The sequence below is a fragment of the Tachysurus fulvidraco genome, chromosome 4 (assembly GCF_022655615.1).
Source record: "Tachysurus fulvidraco isolate hzauxx_2018 chromosome 4, HZAU_PFXX_2.0, whole genome shotgun sequence".
NCBI classification, from domain to species: Eukaryota; Metazoa; Chordata; class Actinopteri; order Siluriformes; family Bagridae; genus Tachysurus; species Tachysurus fulvidraco.
Window position 1 is genome coordinate 25,831,228 of NC_062521.1, and position 22,915 is coordinate 25,854,142.

General features: G+C 36.6%; 1 protein-coding gene across 1 annotated transcript; it reads right to left on the minus strand.

Annotated features, from left to right (window-relative positions):
* Positions 1-652: 652 nt before the first annotated feature.
* Positions 653-20,549, minus strand: LOC113656429 (von Willebrand factor A domain-containing protein 7-like). The gene is made up of 16 exons (XM_027167694.2): positions 20,493-20,549; positions 16,173-16,369; positions 15,812-16,084; positions 15,511-15,604; positions 12,432-12,545; positions 12,151-12,331; positions 11,597-11,766; positions 10,541-10,653; positions 9,970-10,086; positions 4,915-5,097; positions 3,829-3,961; positions 3,564-3,716; positions 3,318-3,407; positions 2,905-3,176; positions 2,097-2,390; positions 653-1,702 (listed from the first exon to the last, which is right to left on the minus strand). Exons 2-16 carry the CDS (start codon positions 16,359-16,361, stop codon positions 1,304-1,306), a joined length of 2,775 nt encoding a protein of 924 aa, XP_027023495.2. The 5' UTR covers positions 16,362-16,369; positions 20,493-20,549; the 3' UTR covers positions 653-1,303.
* Positions 20,550-22,915: the final 2,366 nt, after the last annotated feature.

The window sequence follows — 22,915 nt, forward strand, 5'->3', positions numbered from 1 at the left end:
CCGCCCTTAGCTCTGAGCCCAACTTCCAAATCTGGTACAGTGATCCCTCGTTTATCACGGTTAATGGGGACCGGAACCCCTCGCGATAGGTCAAAATCTGTGAAGTAGCATTGGCCCTAAGTTTGACCTTTTCACTGATGGTCATCATCTTCCTCTTCCTCTTGGGCTTACTAGAGGAATCTTTCGCAGGGGCACGGCGCTTAGGAGGCATTGTAAGGGCTTAACGAAAAGTTAATTTCAAACACAATACGCAAGACACAGTTGACAGCGTGAACGCGAGTGGCGAGATACAACAAGGGAAGAAGCTGGGAGAGGATGCAATGATGCGCAGCCAATCAGCTCATATCTCGCACCGAGAACCAATCATGTGCCTTGTCTGAGTGCCCGTGGGTATGTACAAAGCCTCTGAGAGAGTTTCTCTCTTTGTCTGGCATCCTGGGAAATCGTTTTTATTTTTATTTTTCGATGAATATTTTTGAAAAATCAGCACTGAGGCCGCGAAACTTGAACCATAAAGTGGTGAGGGATTACTGTATATGCAAAGAAAGGTATTCGATAATAAAGGCTGCTGCTTCTAGCTGAACCTTTCTACATCTTTCTTTACGTAAGTAAAGTAAATATATAATGAGACTAATTATTACAAATGAAAAACTGTGTTTAAAGAAATTTTAATTTAGCTCATAGCAAAGGAAACAAAGGAAAGAATACAAGAAAAAGACAATATAGACAGTAAAAAAACATTGGAAGTAATTAAGTATTTAATTATTTGGGGGAAAAATAATGAATGTTATATGCAATACATCAAATCACCTTATACCAGTTAAAGAAAACTCCCTCATTATTTACCTGTACATGCAGTTCTAAAATGTAATTCAGGCTATTTAAAAATAAAATGCACTTAAATTTGCACTTAAGATAGAATTATTCAAATGCAAGCAAGAAAGATGAAAGCTATACCAGAACGATACCAAACATTAACACCATATGCATGTAATAGCAATAAGACTGTAATTACTGTGGTTCTGTAGCTCAATCCCACAGATTTTAAATTGCAGGCAAAAACTGTTTCTTTAACATGATTAGTACAAATAGTGTGTTTGTATGTGTGTGTACTGACAATTAATGGTAAAAAAGCCCCAAATCAAAGAATAATGAGCCCAAAGCTTAGACTTCCTTTAAATATATATTGCAAATAAAGCAACTAAGATGTCTTCCCTGTTACACACTGATATATAATAAGACAATAATAAAGCAAAACATTTTCAAACAGGTATAACTGCAAAATATTTAGATATTAGATGTCTTAGAGATGCATGAATTGGTAAACAGATGCTGCTACATTCAGCCAAAGGAAGACTGGCAAAAACAAACATTCAGCACTATTAATGCTGGTTTGGTTGCTGGGACGAGCTGTTTTAAAGCATGTGGCAACATTTCCAACTTCATCCACAGCAACCAGTTCCAGATCTACAAAACAACAAGAGGCATTGTAGATGACCATAGTGACATTCACACCTGTGTCACTGAGCACAGTAGTGGTGGTGAGGTTGCCATTTCCCTGAAGGATTCTCACAGTCTGAACACTTGATCTATTTCCATCAGTCACATTGGCAGTGAGGTACCATGAGGAGAGGCTGCAGTTGCCTGTGCAGTTAGCATATGCATTAACAGCCTCACACACAGGAGGCGTAAAATCTGTTATCTTTAAGAAAGACACAACATTTCAGTATTAGTTTCAGTTCAGACATTTTGACATTGTGTTATTAATGTTCAGACTACAGACTTTCCTTCAAATAAAAAAATAGTATTAAAAATGTATTATAAATATGTGAAATCTTAGTGCCAAAGTACAGTAAAGGTAGAAACACTAAATTTTGTTTGTTTCAAAACAGATTTATATTTTTGGCCATTGAGCAGCTTTTTCCAGATCACCAGAGAAACAGGAAATTAATGTTGGAGTTTCAGTGGTGCTGACGTATAATGTAATGAAGTGTCAGCTTTGAAACCTAAATGTCCTTCTCTTCAACAACAGAATGTGGACATTGAACACTCCTTTGACAATGTCCAGGAATATTTACTGTAATATTAGTAATTACCGGTGCAATGACAGCAATACGTAGCACAGCGTAGTTGGAGTCACTTCCATCAACTGCTTCAGCTTCAATTGTCACAGTGACATCAGTTCCAGAGGGAGTGTTTCCAGGTACAGTCAGAGTTACTGTATCATTCACACTGACTCCACTCTTAAGAGTTATGGATGTGTTAAACTGAGTTTTAAAATTGCGATCATTGCTAACTCTAATATTAAAGCTTCCTCCAGAGCTATTAGTTGCAACTGTATAAGGGAGAGTGAATATTTTTCCTGGTTCCATTGTTCCAACTTCTTGAGTCTGAGGGTAAGAAAGAAAGGCAAAAAAAACCCCTAAATTTTTAACCTCCAAAATTTATCATTAAATGCCATTACAATCAGTATTTGCAAACTTTGATTTTACTTAAACAGTTTTTCTTTTTCTTCTTATATTTGAGTCCAGCATTACATTTGGTTCACAACATTTACTGCTCATGTATACTGTTTAATTTTAATCAAATTGTTATGTTGTATCAAATTATAATATATTGTTTTGCAAGATGTTGAGTCCTTTCATGAGGGCAAGTACTGTATAAAGAAAAAACATTGTTTGCTCACAAAAATAATTACTATTATCCATTACTATTTTTCTATAACTATTTTCACATTTAAATGAAAGGATCATTCTTTTTTACCTATAGGGATGGTGACATCCCTATAGGTAAATATATAGGTAATATGATATATATATATATATATATATATATATATATATATATATATATATATATATATATATATATATATATATATATATATATTGTTCTTAGACTTACAGTTATAGTCACAGTTGATGTTTGAATTTGAGTTGGTGACTGTCTCTGAAAGATGTTATCTGAAGATCTAGAGAAACTGTTCTGTCCAACCACACGAAGAGTAAATGCTCCTGCCGGGATGCTGTTGAAGGTCACTAAGTACTGGCCACTAGCTACCTCTTCTAGTGACCCAAAAGTGTTGAATATTGAATTTGATGCTTCAACCAGAAACACTTCTGTAGGCCTCACAATGTCCCCACCTACCATGGACACCAACAGGCTAACATTGTTGTCTGAACGAAGGGAAAAAAAGAAACATTAGGGTTTTTGTTTTGTTAACATAAACAAACATACAAGGATTTAAAAGAAAATGTTTTAAACAGCGATAAATGATTCTGTTAGTGACATTAACTGGTTATCTGTTAATGACTTACTTGCAGGCCTGCTGTTCAATACAGAATAGCTTGGATGAAGCCCTTGGGAAAGTTCTACAAAGTCAAACATGAAGTCAACAGCACTTTGACCTGAATATTAAAAACGAACAGGCAGACAAAAGACAGATAGACAGTCAGACAGACAGACAGGCCGACAGACCCGGTAAGTTACTCACTGTACCATATCATTAATTTCGGCCATGTGTTAATTCACAGATAATCAGGAGGGAGCTGCAAAGATTTTACCAACAACTTTGATGGTGTAGGGTTGTGTTGAACTAATATTGAAGAGCCACAGTCCAGTCTGATCTGCAATATTTGGTTGCACTGTATGGAAGTTACCAACTTTACGAATACGCCCCAGCGTCCCATTCAGTACAGTGCTGTTCTGTGAGAATCCTGGATTAGATAATAGCACATTATACACATTTAGCCTAGTATTTCATAAAGTGGATGTTACGTGTACAGTATGTTGCTGTTTCTCAGATTAAAGATTATTTCATCTACACACCTGAGGGACTAACGATGGTGTAAACTGGAGAGTTGCCTGTGATGTAAATTGTCAGGTTGTGCACAGAAGAATCCACAAAGACTGAAAAGATTTCAGGTTTTGTTGGGTTTCTTACAGCCTGAAATAGAGTTACCTGAAGAAGCAGAAAAGTGAGTGCTAATATGAAAAAAAATAATAATAATAATTAAGTATTATTTTAACAAATCCCCGTGAACCGAGAAGTTTGGATAAGCGAAAGAAAATGAATGAATTTTAACAAATCACTAAATTGTTTTTTTTTTTTTAAATACATTTGTAACCTCCAGGGTCAAGGATCCACCCCTCCCTTTATAGCCACATTAAGGGAACAAGACTTTTCATGTCTTTGGTAAAAAGGTTTTGATCTTTGCGATAGATGAAAGAGAAGCATGAAAAATAGGAGACTTGTGCCTAAAACCTCTTTATTAACTTCTCTATATTCTATTATTCTCTATTTTATTCCATTCAATTCTCTCAAACTATCTGTCTTCTCTGTACTTTATCATCTTCAAATGTATGTCCTTTACTTGAAGACACACTTTCTGCGCTGTGGTGTAGTGTCCTACAGTCTCCTAGTGTCCTAATTTGTACAACACAAATTGGAATCCTCATGTGTTTCTTCATCTGAAGGACCAAAAAGACACATTTGAGATTGATAAGTTACACATCTTGGACAGAAAGTCAGATGGTTTGAGAGAGTAGTGAAGAAGGCCATCTAAGTGGCAAATGCTTCTTTCAACAGAGGTGGATGTTTTAGGCAACAATGGGTATCCTATTTTTCATGCTGCACTTTCATCCATCAATCTTGGCTTCAGATCAGTTATCATGTGCCACCACTGTCTGATTGGAACCTGCAGCCTGTTCCTTTCTGGGAACATGTGAACACTTCTGCTGTAGGTGATTGAATAATTTACAAAAGTAGGTTGATTGAGGTAATTACTTGATCATGTTGTGGTCACAGGTTTTGTGACTATCTTAAAATATCCCAGTAATGAATGTAAAGACGGATGTCAAGATATGCTTTGTTATGCCTCTCTCTGTTTTGTCTAAAGTATTTCTATAAATTACCAGAGTAGAGCTGGAGATATCTGCAATAATGCTAGTGGCCTGGTCTAGGGTTCCTTTGGTGACTTCAATAGCCTGACCTCCAGAAGCTTGAGCCAGGTCATGGTAGACCTGGTTTGGCTGAGTGGATGTGATACTTCTTCTGTGACGTCGAAATGCAAAGCCATTAGTTAGCATGAAGGTCACCTTCAGATTAGGAAAGAGAGAGAACATTTAGTGTTTTACCAATATTATCTCATTTTAATTTACATCTTTTTAGAATGCTAAAATTACCAGTACCAATAGTCAGTATCAATAGTTGTGTGTATATTACAGATTTTCCAGCTGCTTTGGTACAATCAAATAACAAAAATAATTCTCTAAACACTGAAGTACTGCACACTGAATACTAATTAAACTAGTTGGGCTTTAATTGTTTAAATGGGCTAATTGGGCTTTAATTGTTTAATCAGAAAATTATAAGCATTTCTCATTGCTTTAACACTGAATTCATATGTATGCATACTGCTGTCATCCTTGAAACATGTTACAGTATGCATTGAGTAGGACTTACTTATTAGAAAGAGGTATCTTAGTACCTGAGTACTTGTTACATATCTGTAGTTGAAGATTTATTAATACCATTAAGATGCTTACTGTGAATATTAGACCTTATTGCAAAGGAACAAGATATTAACATATATTTACTTCTCTCTGTCATTGACACATTTCTTTAAGCTTTTTCCATCTTGGTGAAGATTCTAGTTCAATATTTTGTGAAAGCAATGATTAATGTAGAAAAAAGCAACTACAACACTCTGACCAGACATGTTCCTGTGGTCTCCAACAACAAAGCTGGCATATGTTGTGGAATTAAAAGTACCATGGCTTCTGAGAGAAAATAGAACAAATATTCCGACCTGGCAGCTGAAGCATCCTAAAATGGCTGGAAGACCAGCATCTTTCCAGTAAAGGTGGGATGCAGTGGATTTGTTGCAACATCTACCACCAGTTTGCTGAAGAAAATAGGGGTAAAAGGTCACTCTCTCCAACAGGTTATCAAGTCAATTTCAAGTGCTGCCAAAAAAAGCAGTAACTGGCTCTGGATCAAGCGTTAGGACCCCATCTAAACAGCAAGGTAGAGACAGATGGTATGCAGTCAGGTGTAGGCCTGACACAGAGAGAAGGATGCCCCTTCCATGCAGAGCTTATCAGAGATATAGAGGGTATGTCATGGAGGCGGGTGTACCTGGGATGTTTGGTCCACAGTTGAGCCTTCTGGAGATGTTGTGGGCTTCAATCAGTGAAATGTCAATGAAGCAGGTTTTCCACCTAATGACCCCAATGACATACTTTACCCTCATTTTTTTCACCACTCCAGTCCACACCCACTGCTACTATCAAGAGAGTTTCCTACTAAAGGGATTGAAACATCTAGTTCTATTAACTTTACTAATCTTCTGGAAGAAAACCCAGTGACTGTCACTGGGAAAGACATGGGGAAGACTATGTGACAGCATGGAGAGACAGCTGACCAGAGGAAATAGACCCCAATAGGTTTGTTATGGGCTAACTACCCATAGCAGCAGGCTCTTTCACCCTATTAGGGCACAAGAGTCACCTTATCTGACTATAAGAAGTTCAAGAAGAATACCCCTAGGGTCTGCAAGTGCAAAGGTGCAAGAAAGCTAACAGACTGACTTCCCAGTAATGATCCTTGAAGAGACATGACATCGAATGAAAGTAGTAACAAGACTCCTGAGAAACCAGCAGCTGGACATGGTCTTCAGAACAAATGCCAGAAAGCCACTAACCCAGGACTCCGCATTGATCAGATTCTGTCAAGGAGAACATTAAAACAGTCGGATGAAACTCAGCAGCAAGAAGAAAGCCACAGTCCATAGAGAATCAGCACCCCAGGGAATGATGAGGAAACTTCAAGTAGAACCACCAAGCCCACCGCAAAAAGAAAGCATGTAAGTTGGTGGAAAAGCAAGTTGGTGGAATGGCCAAAATCTAACAGCAAGGAGTTGGAAACCATCAACACAGACTTAAGCCTTATCCTAAGTAACATCAAAGGATCAGCCGAGAAGAAGCTGAAGAAGATGGGCGACCATGTCTACAGCTACAGAGAGGAGAAATGGGGAGTCATGGAGCAAGTCAGGAAGAAAGACATGCTTCCCACCCCCAAGTTCCATAGGCTTCAAGAGAATTCCAACAACTCGTGAAAGAGAGGCGACGGCTAAAAAAGTTAGAGAAGGGCGACAGTAGAAGAAAGGGAAGGCATCAACTTCCTTCAAGAGGATCTAAAGCACATGCTCTCAATACTCCACTGAGCATGAAGCCTACGGATGCAACCGGAAGAAGAAAGAAAAAGAGAGAACCCTCATGGCTCTCATAACAAAAGGCAAGATCTTCTTCAGTTTATTGGCACAACGACTGACACAGTATTTAAAACAAAACCACTTAATTGATTCATCAATCCAAACGGCTAGCATCACAGGCTTTTCGGAATGCCTTGAACATAACAGCATCATACGGCATCAAATCCAGACTGCAAAGAAAAAAGTGAAAGATCTCAATTTCTTGTTCCTCAATCTGCCCAATGATTATGGATCAGTCCCTCATTCATTTCTGTGGGCTGCCTTTGATTTTTTCCAGGTGCCGACTACAATCACATTTGCATTTCCAGCATTTTGGCAGACACCTTTATCCAGAGCAACTTACATTATATTCTTTTTTAATATGACTGTGCAACTGAGGGTAAAGGACCTTGCTCAGGGGCCCAACAGTAGCAGCTTGGTGGACCTGGGATTGAACTCACAACATTCCAACTGATAGCCCAACATCTTAAGCACTAGGCTACCACAGTCAATCACAAATCTTCCAAAACTTCCAGGATCTACAGTTTTACATTACAACATCAGGCTTTTCCACAAGTTGGCAACCACTGGAGGTAGGCATCATGGTGAGGTACACCATCTCCAGATTGGCCTTCATGATGGCAATGGGAATGACTCTGGCAATGGGAAAAACTCTGTAGAATTGAGGGGAAGGGAGAACCTTGAGAGGAGCCAAACTCATATGGGTGACAGTGGAGGGTGTGATTATAAATATACAGTCTGACAATGTTGTATTGATGTAAAAGACCAAATGGAGTTCACATCTCCCCTATAGTATCGCAGAGTCCAGCTGGAGCTGGTAGATCTCTAGATGATTAGGATCCTCACAGAGTCGACCTAATCTCAGTGGAGGACCAAAATCTTCATTGCACGGAAGACTATCAGAGATGGTACAATGTCTGGATGCCTTGGGATGGGTAGAAAGAGAGAAGCAGTGGAGAGGAATTAGCGTAGCTGCTGTTCATAATATTTGCAAGTCTGATGTAATAGTGCACAATGTTATGTGATGTATTATGTGTAAGCCTGACTAAAGAGATGAGTTTTAAAATCTACATTTAAACTGGGAAGGTGTGAAAGGTCAAGTCAAAGACTGTGTCACAGATCAAAGATTTCATGTCGGTGGAACACCTGTCCCAACTGTGTCAGAAATGCCAGTAAAGAGCTTGGGGAGATGGTATGATGTGAAGCTCAAAGACAATTAGGAGTTTGAACAACTAAGAAAATGATACCAGCATGTACATGGAGCACGTCAACAAGACATTGTTGCCAGGAAAATGTGGTGATTCCAGTTTGGCATACTCCCAAAACTCTTGTGGCCATTAACTGTGTATAAGATCCCCATCATCAAGGTTGAAAAGTTGGAATGGCTGATAAGCATGCAGCTGAAGCAGTGACTTGGAAATCCACGTTGTTTATGCTTATGTTCCGCTAGCCTTTATGGACATAGCAAGTTGGAATTTCCAATCACAGATGCACCAAAGCAAGGCTACAGTCCGAGGATACAGTCATTCAAACAGCTGGCCCTCCCAGGTAGTAGTGGGAAGGACATGGACTCCATTAGAAGCTGTTCAGAGTGCAAAGTCTGTGCTTCAATTCGGAGATGTGTTTGGACAAGTACAGAATGAGAGGGCAGGGTTTGGGCTCATCCCAAAACTGCTGCTCTGTGGCACAAAGCAACATTAGTGCAGAAGAGACAGCTATTGGTAAAAGAAGTCAGGAGAAAGCAGGAAGGAGAGTGATATGCCAAAGCTGTCTTAATGGCCAAGCAGGGGAGATAGACCTACTGTTAGGGCCGGGAGAGGAAAAAGCTCTGCTGGCGTGACTGTGGTCTCCAATAACAAAGCTGGCATATGTTGTGGAATTAACAGTACCATGGCTTCTGAGAGAAAAAAGAACAAATATTCCGACCTGGCAGCTGAAGCATCCCAAAATGGCTGGAAGACCAGCATCTTCCCAGTAGAGGTGAGATGCAGGAGATTTGTTACAAAATCTACCACCAGTTTGCTGAGGAAAATAGGGGTTAAGGGTCGCTCTATCCAACAGGCCATCAAGTCTGGATCAAATGTAAGGACCCCGTCTGGGCAGCAAGGTATAGACAGATGGTATGCAGTCAGGTGTAGGCATGACACAATTCAATTCAATTCAAATTATTTTGTAAAGCACTTTTAACAATTGACATTGTCTCAAAAGAAGTTTTACATAAATAAAAGGACTCAGGAAGAAGGGCATCTAGCCATGCAGAGCCCATCAGGGATATAGAGGGTATGGCATGAAGTGGGGCGTACCTGGGATGCTGCGTACAACGTTTAGCCTCCTGGAGACATTGTGGGCACCGATCAACGAAACATCAATGAAGCAGGGTGCCCACCTGATCACCCCAGTGACTTACCTTACCCACCTTTTTTAACCATTCCACACTGACTGCTACTATCAAGAGATTCCTACTAAAGGGATTGAATTATCTAGTTCTATTAGCTTTACTACATATGATTCAATTATAAAAAATGGGTTAATGGTTTCAAGTGAGCTATTACCCTTTTTTTTTTACATAAGACATACAGTTTTGCTTACAGTATAAATGCCTGTGACACTTGAATTTAATTTTTGAGAACTGTTTTGGGAAATGGGCCAAATCTAACTGAGAAAAATAATATTTTTTACAATTATAGATACTTACAACAGACTTTGTTTTCTCAATCAGTGCTTTCACGGTGCTTGTCAAATATGTATCTTTTGCATCAGCATCAGTAAAAACAAAAATTTCAGTCTGTGGTGGAGATCCAGTGAGGGCGAGCTGGAATTAAATAGAAATAAGGATAAACACCTGAAATGTAATTAATTAGGAATGACAAAATGACTGACTGAACAAATGGCAGAGACATTAACAAGAAGTCAACCATTTCAAGATAAAGTTTTCTTAATAGAACATTAGAACAGCTAAATATTTTTTTCTTAACACTAGGACACTATTTGGCCCCTTTTTAATAGGAGAAGCAGTTTTTGTCTCATGAATTTCCACTGTGGCTGCTTTAACATGAACCCAAATGTTTTCATAAATGTAACTATAAATGGATAAAAAGTATGAGGTGTCATTCTTTAATGAATATTTAACATTTAATCTTTTAACCTTTACATGTTTTATTTTCAGACATTTTAATATTTTGAAATCAACAAAAAACATTATAATATTGACACCTAGATGTTTGTTTGGATTACATGATTCAAAAAGCACCAGGTTGGGAATTTACCCTGAGTCCTGAGAGACACATTTCAGGTGCATCTCCTCCACCGCTAGCTGTAAGTGCATTGAGTTGTTTTTTAAACAAATCAGGATCAGTTGTTCTTGTTAGCGGGCCATAATCTGAAATAACAACATGCAAGGACAAAATTTAATTATATAACCGTAACCTAGACAATTCCCCCAAACCAGCAGACAGTGCATTGTTTGAACATATCCATATTTGCCCAATCTCTCTGCATGATTATTCTCAAATGTTTTATGTTATTTAAAAAGTCACCTTTATTAAGTTCATGTGTTTCACCATTTCTTCATCTGTTTTCATTAAAAAATGTAAAACCTAAACATAAAACCTGACTGAACATGTTGTTTCAGGGAAATAATAAATTCCAGAGTGATGTGATGTATTGTGAAACTGAATTCCTATTACCATCTTGAATGTCAATGTCAAACAGATTTTCGTTAAGCAGAGAAGCACCTGCTGAGAAGCATGTTTAAAGAGCACTAATTATAAGAGACTCGTTTCAATACCGTGCAAAATTTAATTTGGATTATTGGGACACTAGCAGCTATTTAGTTAGCTATATATCATCAGCTTGGGTGTAGAACAAAATGGAATATTTTCATTTCTGAAGCTTTTCTGAAGCTTCGACTGCTAAAAATGGGAATGCTAAGAGTTCTCGTTCATCGAAAGAGCTTATACAAATAGGTCAGTTGTATGAATGAGATAAAAGTAAGCTGCTTTGGTCAAAAGCATCTGCTAAATGCCATAAATAAATAAATAATATATCCAAGCCTATGAACTGACACATTTGCTTTGAACTAAAGTTTTTTTTTTTTTTAGAATCATGAAGAAGATTGTTTATAACTTTTTATTAGATAAATGTGCAGATCTGGAGGGTTGATGGAGGGGTCATGGAAAGTTGTAGTAAAATGGAAAATCAGGATGTTATAATGAATTTTTCATCAATCTTTCTGTGTTTATTATGCATATAATCACATAAAGCATATAGTGGCATGCCCTTATGTTTTAATATTTTATAAACAATAGGTCCATCAGACTTACCAGGGTCATTAAATGGCACAAGGATGTATTCTGAAGGTTGAGCTGCTGTGCGTGTTTTACTTTCAATAATGGATGAAGTAACCCTCCTGACCTTATCAATGTCATCAGACATGCTACCAGTGGTATCAATAACAAAACACAGTACTGAAGTCTGACTGAATCCCATTAATCTGAGGGGTGACAATTAAGAGCAGTGTTACATATAACTGTACTACAAAGCAGATAAACCTGGATTTGCATCTAAAGAGAAATGAACCACTATTATCTGCTACAAATAAACTTTACAATACATTCTGTGATAACCCTGTGTTTTATGTTTTCTCCCATGTTTTCATCCACTTAATACCTATCATTTTTGTATTACATTACAACTACCAAATAGAGATGGCGGGTCAAGCATACACTTCCTATAAGAGCATTAAATTAGTCTATATACTAATCACATGCTACTTTTCCTAAAAAAAAAATCCTACAGCCTGAATATCAGTAACTCTCCATACAGTCTAAAACTATTCCAATGTTAAACTATTTCACTAAAAGACTTGTTATGATACCTAAGAAATTCGGAATCTCCAATTGCTGCTCTAATATCTTCCAGTAGTTCTCTGGTAGCAGCAGTTGCTACTGATGCTGCCACATCATGTAGATAACCATGGCTGGAGCTGTCAGTATCCTTACTTATGCCACCTTCAAACCAACTTGATGGATCGAATAATCCCCCATGACTGCACTTTCCTTAAGATAAAATAGAAATTTGAAGTTTAAATGTTCTGTATATTCATCTCATAATACATATTTCTGATTTTTTGTCTGCTTAAAGTTTTTGAGATATTACCTTTTGGTTTGAACAAGCCAAAGTATCCTGATGTTAGTTTCTGCTTTTCAATGACCTCTTCCAGTATGTTTGCTGTGCAGGTGCTGCTTGTACATTTTCTGCATGTATCTGAATCTGGCAATACAGATACGAAACTTATGTTGTATGACATCAAAGTTATTTGCTTTACTTTCTTTAAAACATGCTCTGCCATGTATTATTTTTGTAGTTGCATTAGTGCCTATGCTGCACAACCTAGACTACTTTATAAGGGGATAGTATTCGAAAATAATTCTGCATTACTTAAAAAAAAAAAAAACTTAAAAAAGTTCACATATTTTTACCGCTCATAGATGTGTAATATTGGATATGACTAAATAAATGACTGTTACATGCCAAGGCACATGTGTGTGCAGGTGTGTTTTGAATGCACTTGTTAAAGCGGATTGGCTGCGTGAGCCAGTTTGCCCAATACCGGGTGGTGCAGGGCGGAAACGCAGCGTACAGACACCGCCCTGGAAGAAGTCTGCAGCCATAAAAGCACGAACGTCGTGTCAACTCATTGCAGAGGCGCCCCCATAAACCTTTAATGGGGTGGCCGGAGGAGGCCACTGCAAATCTTGGGGCGCACCAACAACGAGAGGGGGAGGGGCAGTGAAACAGCTACTCTTGTGGCACCAAACAATCTACAATATATTTTGGTGGCTGCAGTGTGTGCTTCATTATATTTATTTGTTTGTTTGTTTGTGTATTTATTTATTTATTTACTTACTTATTAATTTATTTATTTATTCACTTCATGAGCTATTGTAAATTTTCATCATGCATTCAAATTCATACTAGGGGTGGCCACAGGGGTGGCCAGAGTTTATACAGGGGTGGCTGTGGCCACCACTGGCCACACCACGTAGTATACTTCAGTGTCTAGGGACCTGAGGTAAGGGGTGGTGCCTCCCCTGGTATTTTAGTTAGCGATGGAAGTATAGCGTAGTTCTGATTTTGGTTTCACTTTTCTTTGTAGATAGTGTGACTAAAATAAAGCAGTGTTAGGTAAGCAGATTTTGACTTTCTGTTTGTTTCTTTTCTTTGGCGCTGCCAATTGTCCAGTCCCGCCTGTTGTAGAAGTAAACATTTGTATATAACATTTGTATATAATTGTGTGTACGGTATATATTATTGTAAATACAACTGCCACTTTGTACAGTAAAGAAAAAACTCACCACAAGCATTGTTTTCGCATGTGTAAATACGGGTGTCGGCTATTTATAGTAATTATCATACAGAACCAGTTAATCTTTTACATCCATTCACAGCCATATTGGTTATCGCTAGTTGCTGACCCTGAGAACTCCCTAGACTTAACGGGATCGTAACAATGACCAAATATAATATTTTTGTATTAATGCTTATGTTGGTATGTTAAATCACCTGTACACGTTACTATTAAAAATGATCAGTGAGATGAGCCAAAACGTAAGTACAATCCTTTAAAACCTCTTACCCGTCGCCCCCCCATTTTCATGATTTTTGCCTAGATGACATACCCACCTATAAAGTGGTACAGCTCCCATATACTTTGACACACAGAGGTGAGCCTGGTCTCATTCGAAAGAAGAGAGTCTCTAGTTTCTGATACAGGCTTATTCTAGGCCTTACTGACACAGAGTTACAGAGGCTAGAATGGAGGGTTTTTATTTCCGTCTGAGTTGTTTACCTGATAAACTGATTACATACATTGCTGTATTTAATGATGGTAGGTAAACAACAACTGAGGGTCATAGCCACATGTCTTGGCTTTCACCAAAAAAAATGAAGTCAAAAGACTCAAAAATGGATTTTATATGAATATTTTTCTGCGGACATGTCCGTCCGTTCATGTTTTTCTTGTTTATTTGTTTACTGTATAACTTATAAAAAGACTGCATGCTTAGTTCAAAAGTCCTATAACAAAGAGAACACCTCTGCCTAGAAGCCTGCTGTGAAAAAAGGCCTGTAAACTGACACCCTGAGGTGTGAGAGTGTGAAAAGTTCGAGAATTGCGCAATAAAGTTGAAACAAATTAATATGCGCATGCTCATTGCACAGCCCGCCCTCACCAGATGTATCATGTTGCATCTCGTTGGAATCGTCTCCTTATTGGCTAAAGAGCTGTGGTGCTCGCGAAACATCAAATCGCTACTGGAGGGAGCAATTGTCAGTCAAAGGGAGGGTGTCCCACATAGCATGGAGAGGCCTCATTCGCTTCTTAGCTGCCTATCTCTGCACCACAGATACTGTTTGGCACATGAGAGGGCTTGTTTGATTCGTTAGACCCTCTACTACAAATCTGACGCATTTTGTAAGTTTTGTAAGCCTCCAATGAGAAGTAGGAGTCGAACAAAGGACGGAAGTGAACCGCTGTTTACAGTTTCCGGTCAGAAACATAATACTTGTGAGGCCAGCAAAGCGTTTTGGATTAAATGGCTTACATATTCCAGTTCCTTGGACTCTTGGGGATTTTTACAAGCATTTGTTTTGGAAAATACATTAACATTAGTGACAATGTGAAGAAAGGGAAATTGCGTTTAAAGGTGAGTAAACAAACCGAACTAGCGCCACCTAGTTCAGGTGGCTATCAAATGGTTAAATTACTATGACTGCTATAAATCATATTATGCTTTGTGTGTAGGCTTAATAAAATCCTGAGAGTCTATGCTTTCAAACAGTATATAATTTAACCGTGTATTTAGAGGATTTAATGCCTTAAAGTTACAATGAAGTTACAATGAAGTTGATGCAGTCTCGTCTCCTAGCGGTGGTGGCTCGTTCTCGCGACGGCGACCTGATAAGCTCCTTCAGTAATAAGATTCCGTCCAGACAAAAACTCCTCATCGTCAAAATGGTAACTTCCAGTAAAAGGATGACGAAAGTCAATCCTGGCATTGTGCTTATTTATCTTATCAATGTTCCTTTGAAATTGCTTGGCTAAATTAGATGAGGAACAAACTTCTGCCACTGACTCAACTGTCTACTGTCTACTGCAAATGAGGAAACAGAGGTAAACCACAAGTTTACCATAAACCCATCGTCTATATACTGCATATATAGTGTATTCATTTACCTGCTATGTTACTGATTGGGGTGTCTGGCTTAATCAGGTTGGAAAAAGGTTCTCTATTTCCTAGTTCAACCCAGTTACTATGACTGTAGAAATCCTTAGGAAAAGACATGAAGCATAGTCAAAATTAAAACACAAACAGAAAATAATTAATCAAGCCTCACATTCTGTTAATGGTAAGTAACTATGTCGGATTGGTTCAGCACTATTCTTGGGATATTACAATTTCAAATTCATTTTAAAATACATCACAAGATCTCAGTTATTATCAATAATACTTCTTTACAAAAACATGGTGTCATACCTGCAAAGTGTGTAATATTTTACCAAGTGTCTCTCTGGCAGTTTCATATCTTTGCTGCTTGACACTGTATTTGACAACAGAAACTCCTTCAGTAATAAGATTCCGTCCAGAAAAAAACTCCTCATCGTCAAAATGGTAACTTCCAGTAAAAGGATGACGAAAGTCAATCCTGGCATTGTGCTTATTTATCTTATCAATGTTCCTTTGAAATTGCTTGGCTAAATTAGATGAGGAACAAACTTCTGCCACTGACTCTACTGACAGTGGGACAGGCTGGATGAAGAAAATAAAGTTAAAGATTTCTTGTTAAAAAAAAATCAAAACACCTTTGATTTCAATCGATATAAATAGCTTTATTCACCAGAACAATATCTCGTCCTTGCTGGAGTACTTGAAGTTTGCAAACATCAGCTGTTGTTTGTAGAATCGCATCATGAGTTATATCCTGATGCTTTTTAGATTTTGTCCGAAAAGGCATAAAGGCCACTGCCTGACTTATTATGAGATACAGACAGATCAGTATTTGAATCTGTACATTGGTGGTTATCATCTTCAAGTCTGTGAAAAGAAAAATAATTAAAAGATTTCAAAGCAGACTGGGTTTACAAGATGTGCTGTTCAAGCTTAGACAAGACATACAGACAATATTGTCTATCATGCAATACCACTGAGAGGCATCAGATTGTTGATTCTGCAGGTTAATGACCCCAAACAAACTGCCATTTTAATACAGAACTATCTTCAGTGTAGAGAACAATGAGTCCTAGAAGTGCTGGATTATCCCCTATACAACCCTGATCTCAAAATCATCAAATCTGTCTGTGAGTATATGAAGAGACAAAAGGGTCTCCTACTGTACCTGCTTCAAGATCTATGAAACTCCTTCAGAAACTGTATGCAAGTTGTATGTACGACTTACATACATATATACATATGTATGAATGTAAAGTACACATATACCTGTGCATATACAGTATAATCTCCTTTCTCAATATTTCTGTCTATAATTCAAAATTAAGTATAACAATGAAATGCTTGCGTCTGCAGAGGATCAACACTCTCCAGTAATGAATGAGAGGCATCATACTGGCTCCAAATTTATACTGCAGGCCAATGACCCCAAACATACAGACTTTTAGTGTAGAGAAGAGTAAGTAGTCCTAGAAGTGCTGGTTTATCCCCTATAGAACCCTGATCTCAAAATCATCAAATCTGTCTGTGATTACATGAAGAGACAAAAAGATATCCTACCTGCTTCAAGATCTATGAAGTTCCTTCAAAAACAAATGACTTATATACATGTACACACATGTATAAATGTACAATACACAATACTGTACATATGTAAATATAATCTGCTTTCTCAATATTTCTGTCTATAATTCTAAACTCTTTGAGTATTCAGAGGATCGACACTTTCCAGTGATGAATTAGCTTTTGTGCACATAATAATCATGTTTTGTCACGTGTGTCACAATGGCTATGAAAAACAATCCCATAGGTTATATTTTGTTTACATGTAAATGCTACCAAAGAGCTGCCAGAGCTGACAAAACTGGTAGACCTTTGGTTTCAGTTTTCTGAAACAGCATTATTAATGCTAGTATCAGCCAGGCAGTTAGAAAATTGTTTCATCTTTCTCACTTTTTCATTTTCAAAGTGCAAACAACTGAGAGTTTAGAACAGAGTTTATTCCTGACGATAAACTACTGCTAATGGTTAATTATTAGAAATCTTGTACTTCACTTGTTTGTACGTAGTGATCAGAGAGCTTAGTCAAAGCTTCCGTTGTGCATGCTCATTAAGTACGCCACCCAACTTTAGTAACAAGAAGATGTTGTCATATCAGATATGCACTAAACACATGAACTGAAGTATTTATATATTATTGGAACAATAATGACAAAGTAAACACAGTCATTTCTTTTAAATTGATAATTTATCATGAACTGAAACTGTTAAAGCATATTTAAAATAGGAACAAGAAAAACAGGTTAATTAACACAAAAGCCATTATACTTATACATTATACTTGTATGCTAGCATTCTAACCACCAACCTAATTAAACATATTTTAATTTATTACAGAAACATGTGGCATTCTGGAAAAACACTTCTTTTGATACTTTATAATTAAAATAAAAAAAAAAAAATTAAGGATTAGATGGCAGGATTAAAGACCGGAGATTAAAGATCTTGGTGGTTATTATAATTCTAGAAATAAAATTGCATAAAATACCAACATAGGAATAATATGTGATTATTTTACTTAATTTCTCCTAAATAATTAGATTAATAAACTATTTATACAAATATTATCTTATAGATTTTGTCTGTAGGTGAACGAAGTGGTGTATTGACTCCAGAGCCGGATTAACGCAAAGGCAAACTAGGCACGTGCCTAGGGCCCGATTGGCGGGATGGGGCCCAGACAGAGGGACCAAAATATATATATATATATATATATATATATATATATATATATATATATATATATATATATATATATATATATATATATATATAATAAAAATAAAAATAAAATAAAATTTACAAATGTCCTATCTACAATTTATTTCATTATTTATTAATTAAATAAAAATAGTGACGATGTTTATTTAAACCATAGACTGTATTTATATAGAGGCGCCAGCCAGTTAAGTCCGAGGAGACGTACGCTGCGCGGCGGTCAGACGTCAGAGCGGGACAACAAATATAGCAGGCAGGTGTGTTTTGAGTAGTAGGCTGACTTTGAGGATGCTTTCGGGTGCGGCAAAACGTAAAAAGAAAAAAAATGAAGAAGAACAAAAGAAGAGACAGCGGGGGGCTTTGCAAAAGTTTCTGTCGGGCAGCCGTCTGACAGCTGTGAACGCGGTGGAAGATGCGGCGGGAAATGCGGCGGAAGACGCGGTGGAAGATACAAGTTTATAATAGTCTGAATACCTTTAGTTTTCCATAGTTTAAATCCTCCATACTTATATTTATTATTATTTATTGTTAGAGAGTTTCTAAATGGTCTTGATGAATGTGAAGGGGTCATGTTTGCCTTCTTGTTCTTAATTACAACATTTATAAATGTTGTACTCTATTGCATTTTGCAGAAAATCTTAATTAAATGTGTTGATTAAATGTAAACAGAGCAAATAAACTTATTTGCTCTGTTTACATAGTTTACTGACACCTATTTGTTATTTGCTGATACTACTGCCTTAACAATGTATCAAAAAATAGTCTGATAGACTGTTTAATATACAACATTACCAATTTGTAACTAAAGACAGGGCTATTAAAATGTGAATTAACTTTTATTAGTAACTTTGGTAAGTTTCAGATTTCAATTCATAAATAACATCGATGGAGGGGGCCCAAAAAATGCAGCCTGCCTAGTGTAGTCCATTTATTTAATCCGGCTCTGATTGACTCGTGAATTTTTTTTTTTGTGCACAAAAGACCTTTTGTGTTGATGAAAACCTTACACCCTTAACCTAATTTCCTACTGAATCTGCCTGTATTATAATATGTTATAAATAATAAATTTTGTATATAGTCACAACCGGAAGAGGAAGGAGACAGACCCGTATGCAGGATAGCTTCAAATGAAAGGGGTCTAATAAATGATAAAGAAGATAACAAAAGCAATACAAACGAAGACACTTAACAAAGACTAGACATGACGAGGGGTAAACGTAACTAATGGCTCACTTAAATATAAAAAGACACGATGACACAATAAGGATCAGGTGTGGAGACAGGGAGGGGCAGACGAAGGCGGGGCAGACACGTGACGAGGAAAATAAACAAAAAGGCACGTGGCCAAAAGTCCGGGTTGAGTCCTGACAATAGTATATTTGTTTTTATATTTTTTACTTTCACCTTCTAGTACACTTTTATTGTTGTTTATTTTTAAGTTGAATAAAATAAATATATTAGGTTAACATGACAAGTAACATGAGTTATCACTACTTCAAAAAATTATCTAAGAAGGGTCTTTTTTTGTAATTATAATATTTTGAGAGTGTATAACCTAAAGAGAAGAAAAAACAATTCAAAGTATTTTATCGTTAAGGAAAAAACTGCAAGATACTTAAAGAGACTTTGTCTGCCTAAAGTCTTTTTTACCTTTTGGTTAAAATGGATAGACTGACCTGGATTACCAATATATATTTTTCATTGCTTGTAATACAATCTCAGAATCAGCTTTGGTGTCTTTGTTTTTTTTTTAATTGTGCCTGATCCGTTACCATGTTTTTGCCTCATGTTTCTGGATTATTGTACTGGTTCCTACTGCTAATAATACTCTGCATATGGATTGTCTGGCATTTGCATGTGGGTGTTTATTACATCTGGGTGTTTATTTACAGTTGTAAAAACAGATGGGCTTCAAATGAATTGTTAAACAAAGTTCACAATTTTTTTCCACTCATAGATGTGTAGTATTAGATAGGACTAAATAAATGACCACGTATAATATTTGTCTCTTTTGTTTGATTGGTTTTGTTATGTCTACTTTTAATACTTTATGCACATTCATATATATATATATATATATATATATATATATATATATATATATATATATATATATATATATATATATATATATATATAGGAATAATATGAGGTAATTTTATTTAATTTTTCCTAAATATCTTGTTAATAAAAATATTTATACATATCTTACCTTAAAGATTTTGTCTCTAGGTGACCGAAGAAGTGTATTGACTCATGAAAATTCTTTTGTGCTTGTCTTTTGTGCGATCATGGTGAGCATTAATATATGTTTTGAAAGCCACTCCCATGTGGAACTTGGTAACATCACATCATGATAAAATCTTGACCCTTTTTTGGGTGTTAGAGTATCTCTGAAAAGTAATTAGAAAAAGCCCAGACAAAAAAAAGACCCTTTTTGTGTTGACGAAAACCCATCATCTCATTTCTCTGAAATTTTCTGAAATCGTCTGCATTATATTATGTAATAAATTAAATATGTTGTATATAGAATGTGTTAGATCAATTAGCAAAACAAATGCTTATTTGTCTTTTTTTATCAATTAATGTGTGCTATAATTTAAATTTTTTATATATTTTACTTTCAACTTCTAATAAATTTTTATTGTGGTTTATTGTTAAGTTAAATGAAATGAATATTTTAAGTTAACATGACAAGTAACATGAGTTATCACTACTTGAAATCATTTGTTAAGAAGGGTCTTTTCTTTGTAATTATAATATTTTGAGAGTGTATAATTTAAAGAGAAGAAAAATCAATTCAATGAGCCGAAGTATTATATTGTTAAGGAAAAAAACTGAAAAATACTTACAGTAAAGAGACTATGTCTGACTAAAGTCTTTGAGACATTACCTTTTGGTTAAAATGGATAGACTGACCTGGATTTCCAATATCGATTTTCCATTGCGTGTAATGAAATCTCAAAATCAGCTTTAATTTTTTTTTTTTTTTTTTTTTTTTTTTTTTTTTTTTTTTACTGTGCCTGGTTCCTTACCATGTTTTTGCCTCATGTTTCTGGATTATTGTACTGGTTTCTACTGCTAATAATACTCATATGGATTATGTACATACTGCATATGGATTGACATCTACATCTGGGTGTTTATTACAAAAAACAGATGTACTTCAAAAAATTTCTCGCACCACTGTATTGATGCCAAAAGCCCTGCTAGAGCGGACAAAACTGGTATTTTCTGGTTTCAGGAAATAAATTATTTAGTTCATTTAGTGACACAAAACCTACATGAGAGTACAATGATTACTTGTGATGCGCTACCTATTTTTAGGTACAAAGTATAAACAAAACGATTAATGAGGAAACTAAGGTAAACCACAAGTTCTCCCATAGTGTATACCCATAGTGTTTTCATTTACCTGCTATGTTACTGATTGGAGTGTCAGGTTCAGGACTCTTCCTGAGATATTACAGCAATGCAATTTCAAATTCATTTTAAAATACTCAATATATCTCAGCTATTATTAATAATGCTTATTTACAATAACAAGGTGTCATAACTGAAAATAAATAAATAAATTAATACATAAATATATAAACTGAAAAAATATTTTATCAAGTGTCTCTCTGGCAGTTTCATAGCTTTGTTGTTTAACATTGTACATAAAACAGAAACACCAGCAGTAATAAGATTCTGACAAGGCCAGGGTTAAACAACGACAGCCACCGGCACTCTCGACCTACAGTACAGGGTGTCCACAGAAATTAGGGTACTGTTGGTTGAGGAAGGAGTGGAGGGAGAAGGGTTCATAGGCAGAGAGAGAAAAGGAAAGGCAGGGATAAAGGTCTGAGTATAGGGACTCTTAACATTGGTACAATGACAGAGAAATGTAGAAAGCTGGCAGACATGATGGAGAAAAGAAAGGTGGATATACTAAGTGTGTAGAAAACCATGTGGAAGGGGAGCAAAGTATGTAGTATTGGAGTGTGATAAAAACTGTTTTATTATGGTGAGCATAGGAAGATAAATAGGGTGGGAGTGACCCTGTAAGGATGGGTTTGTAAGGAACGTTTTACAGGTGAAAAGAGTGTCAGACAGAGCAATCAGTTTAAAGTTAAAAATTGAAGGGGTTGAATGTCACCGGTTATGCTCCACAAGTAGGCCGTTAGTTATAAAAGAAGGAGAGATTCTGGAGTGAGTTTGATGAGGTGATGGAGCGTATTGCCAGATGGGAGAGAGTAATGATTGGAGCAGACTTCAACGGACATATTGGTGAGGGGAACACAGGTGATGAGGAGATGATGGGCAGGTTTGGTGTTAAAGAAAAGGAACCCAGAAGAACAGATGATGGTGGATTTTGCTAAGCAAATATAAATGGCTATAGTTAACATTTATTTCTAGAAGAGAGAAAAATAGAGTTACATATAAGATTAGAGGTAGGAGTATGCAGATAGATTACATTCTATGTAGATGAGGCAATCTGAAAGAGATACAGTAAGTGACTGCAGAGTGGTGGAGAGAATGTAGCCAGACAGCATTGGATGGTGATGTGTAAGTGTAACCCAGAGTGATTATAATAAGCAATAAAAATTGGGAGAAAATGGTAAGCCTCAGGGATTACTAAAAGAATTAATGAAT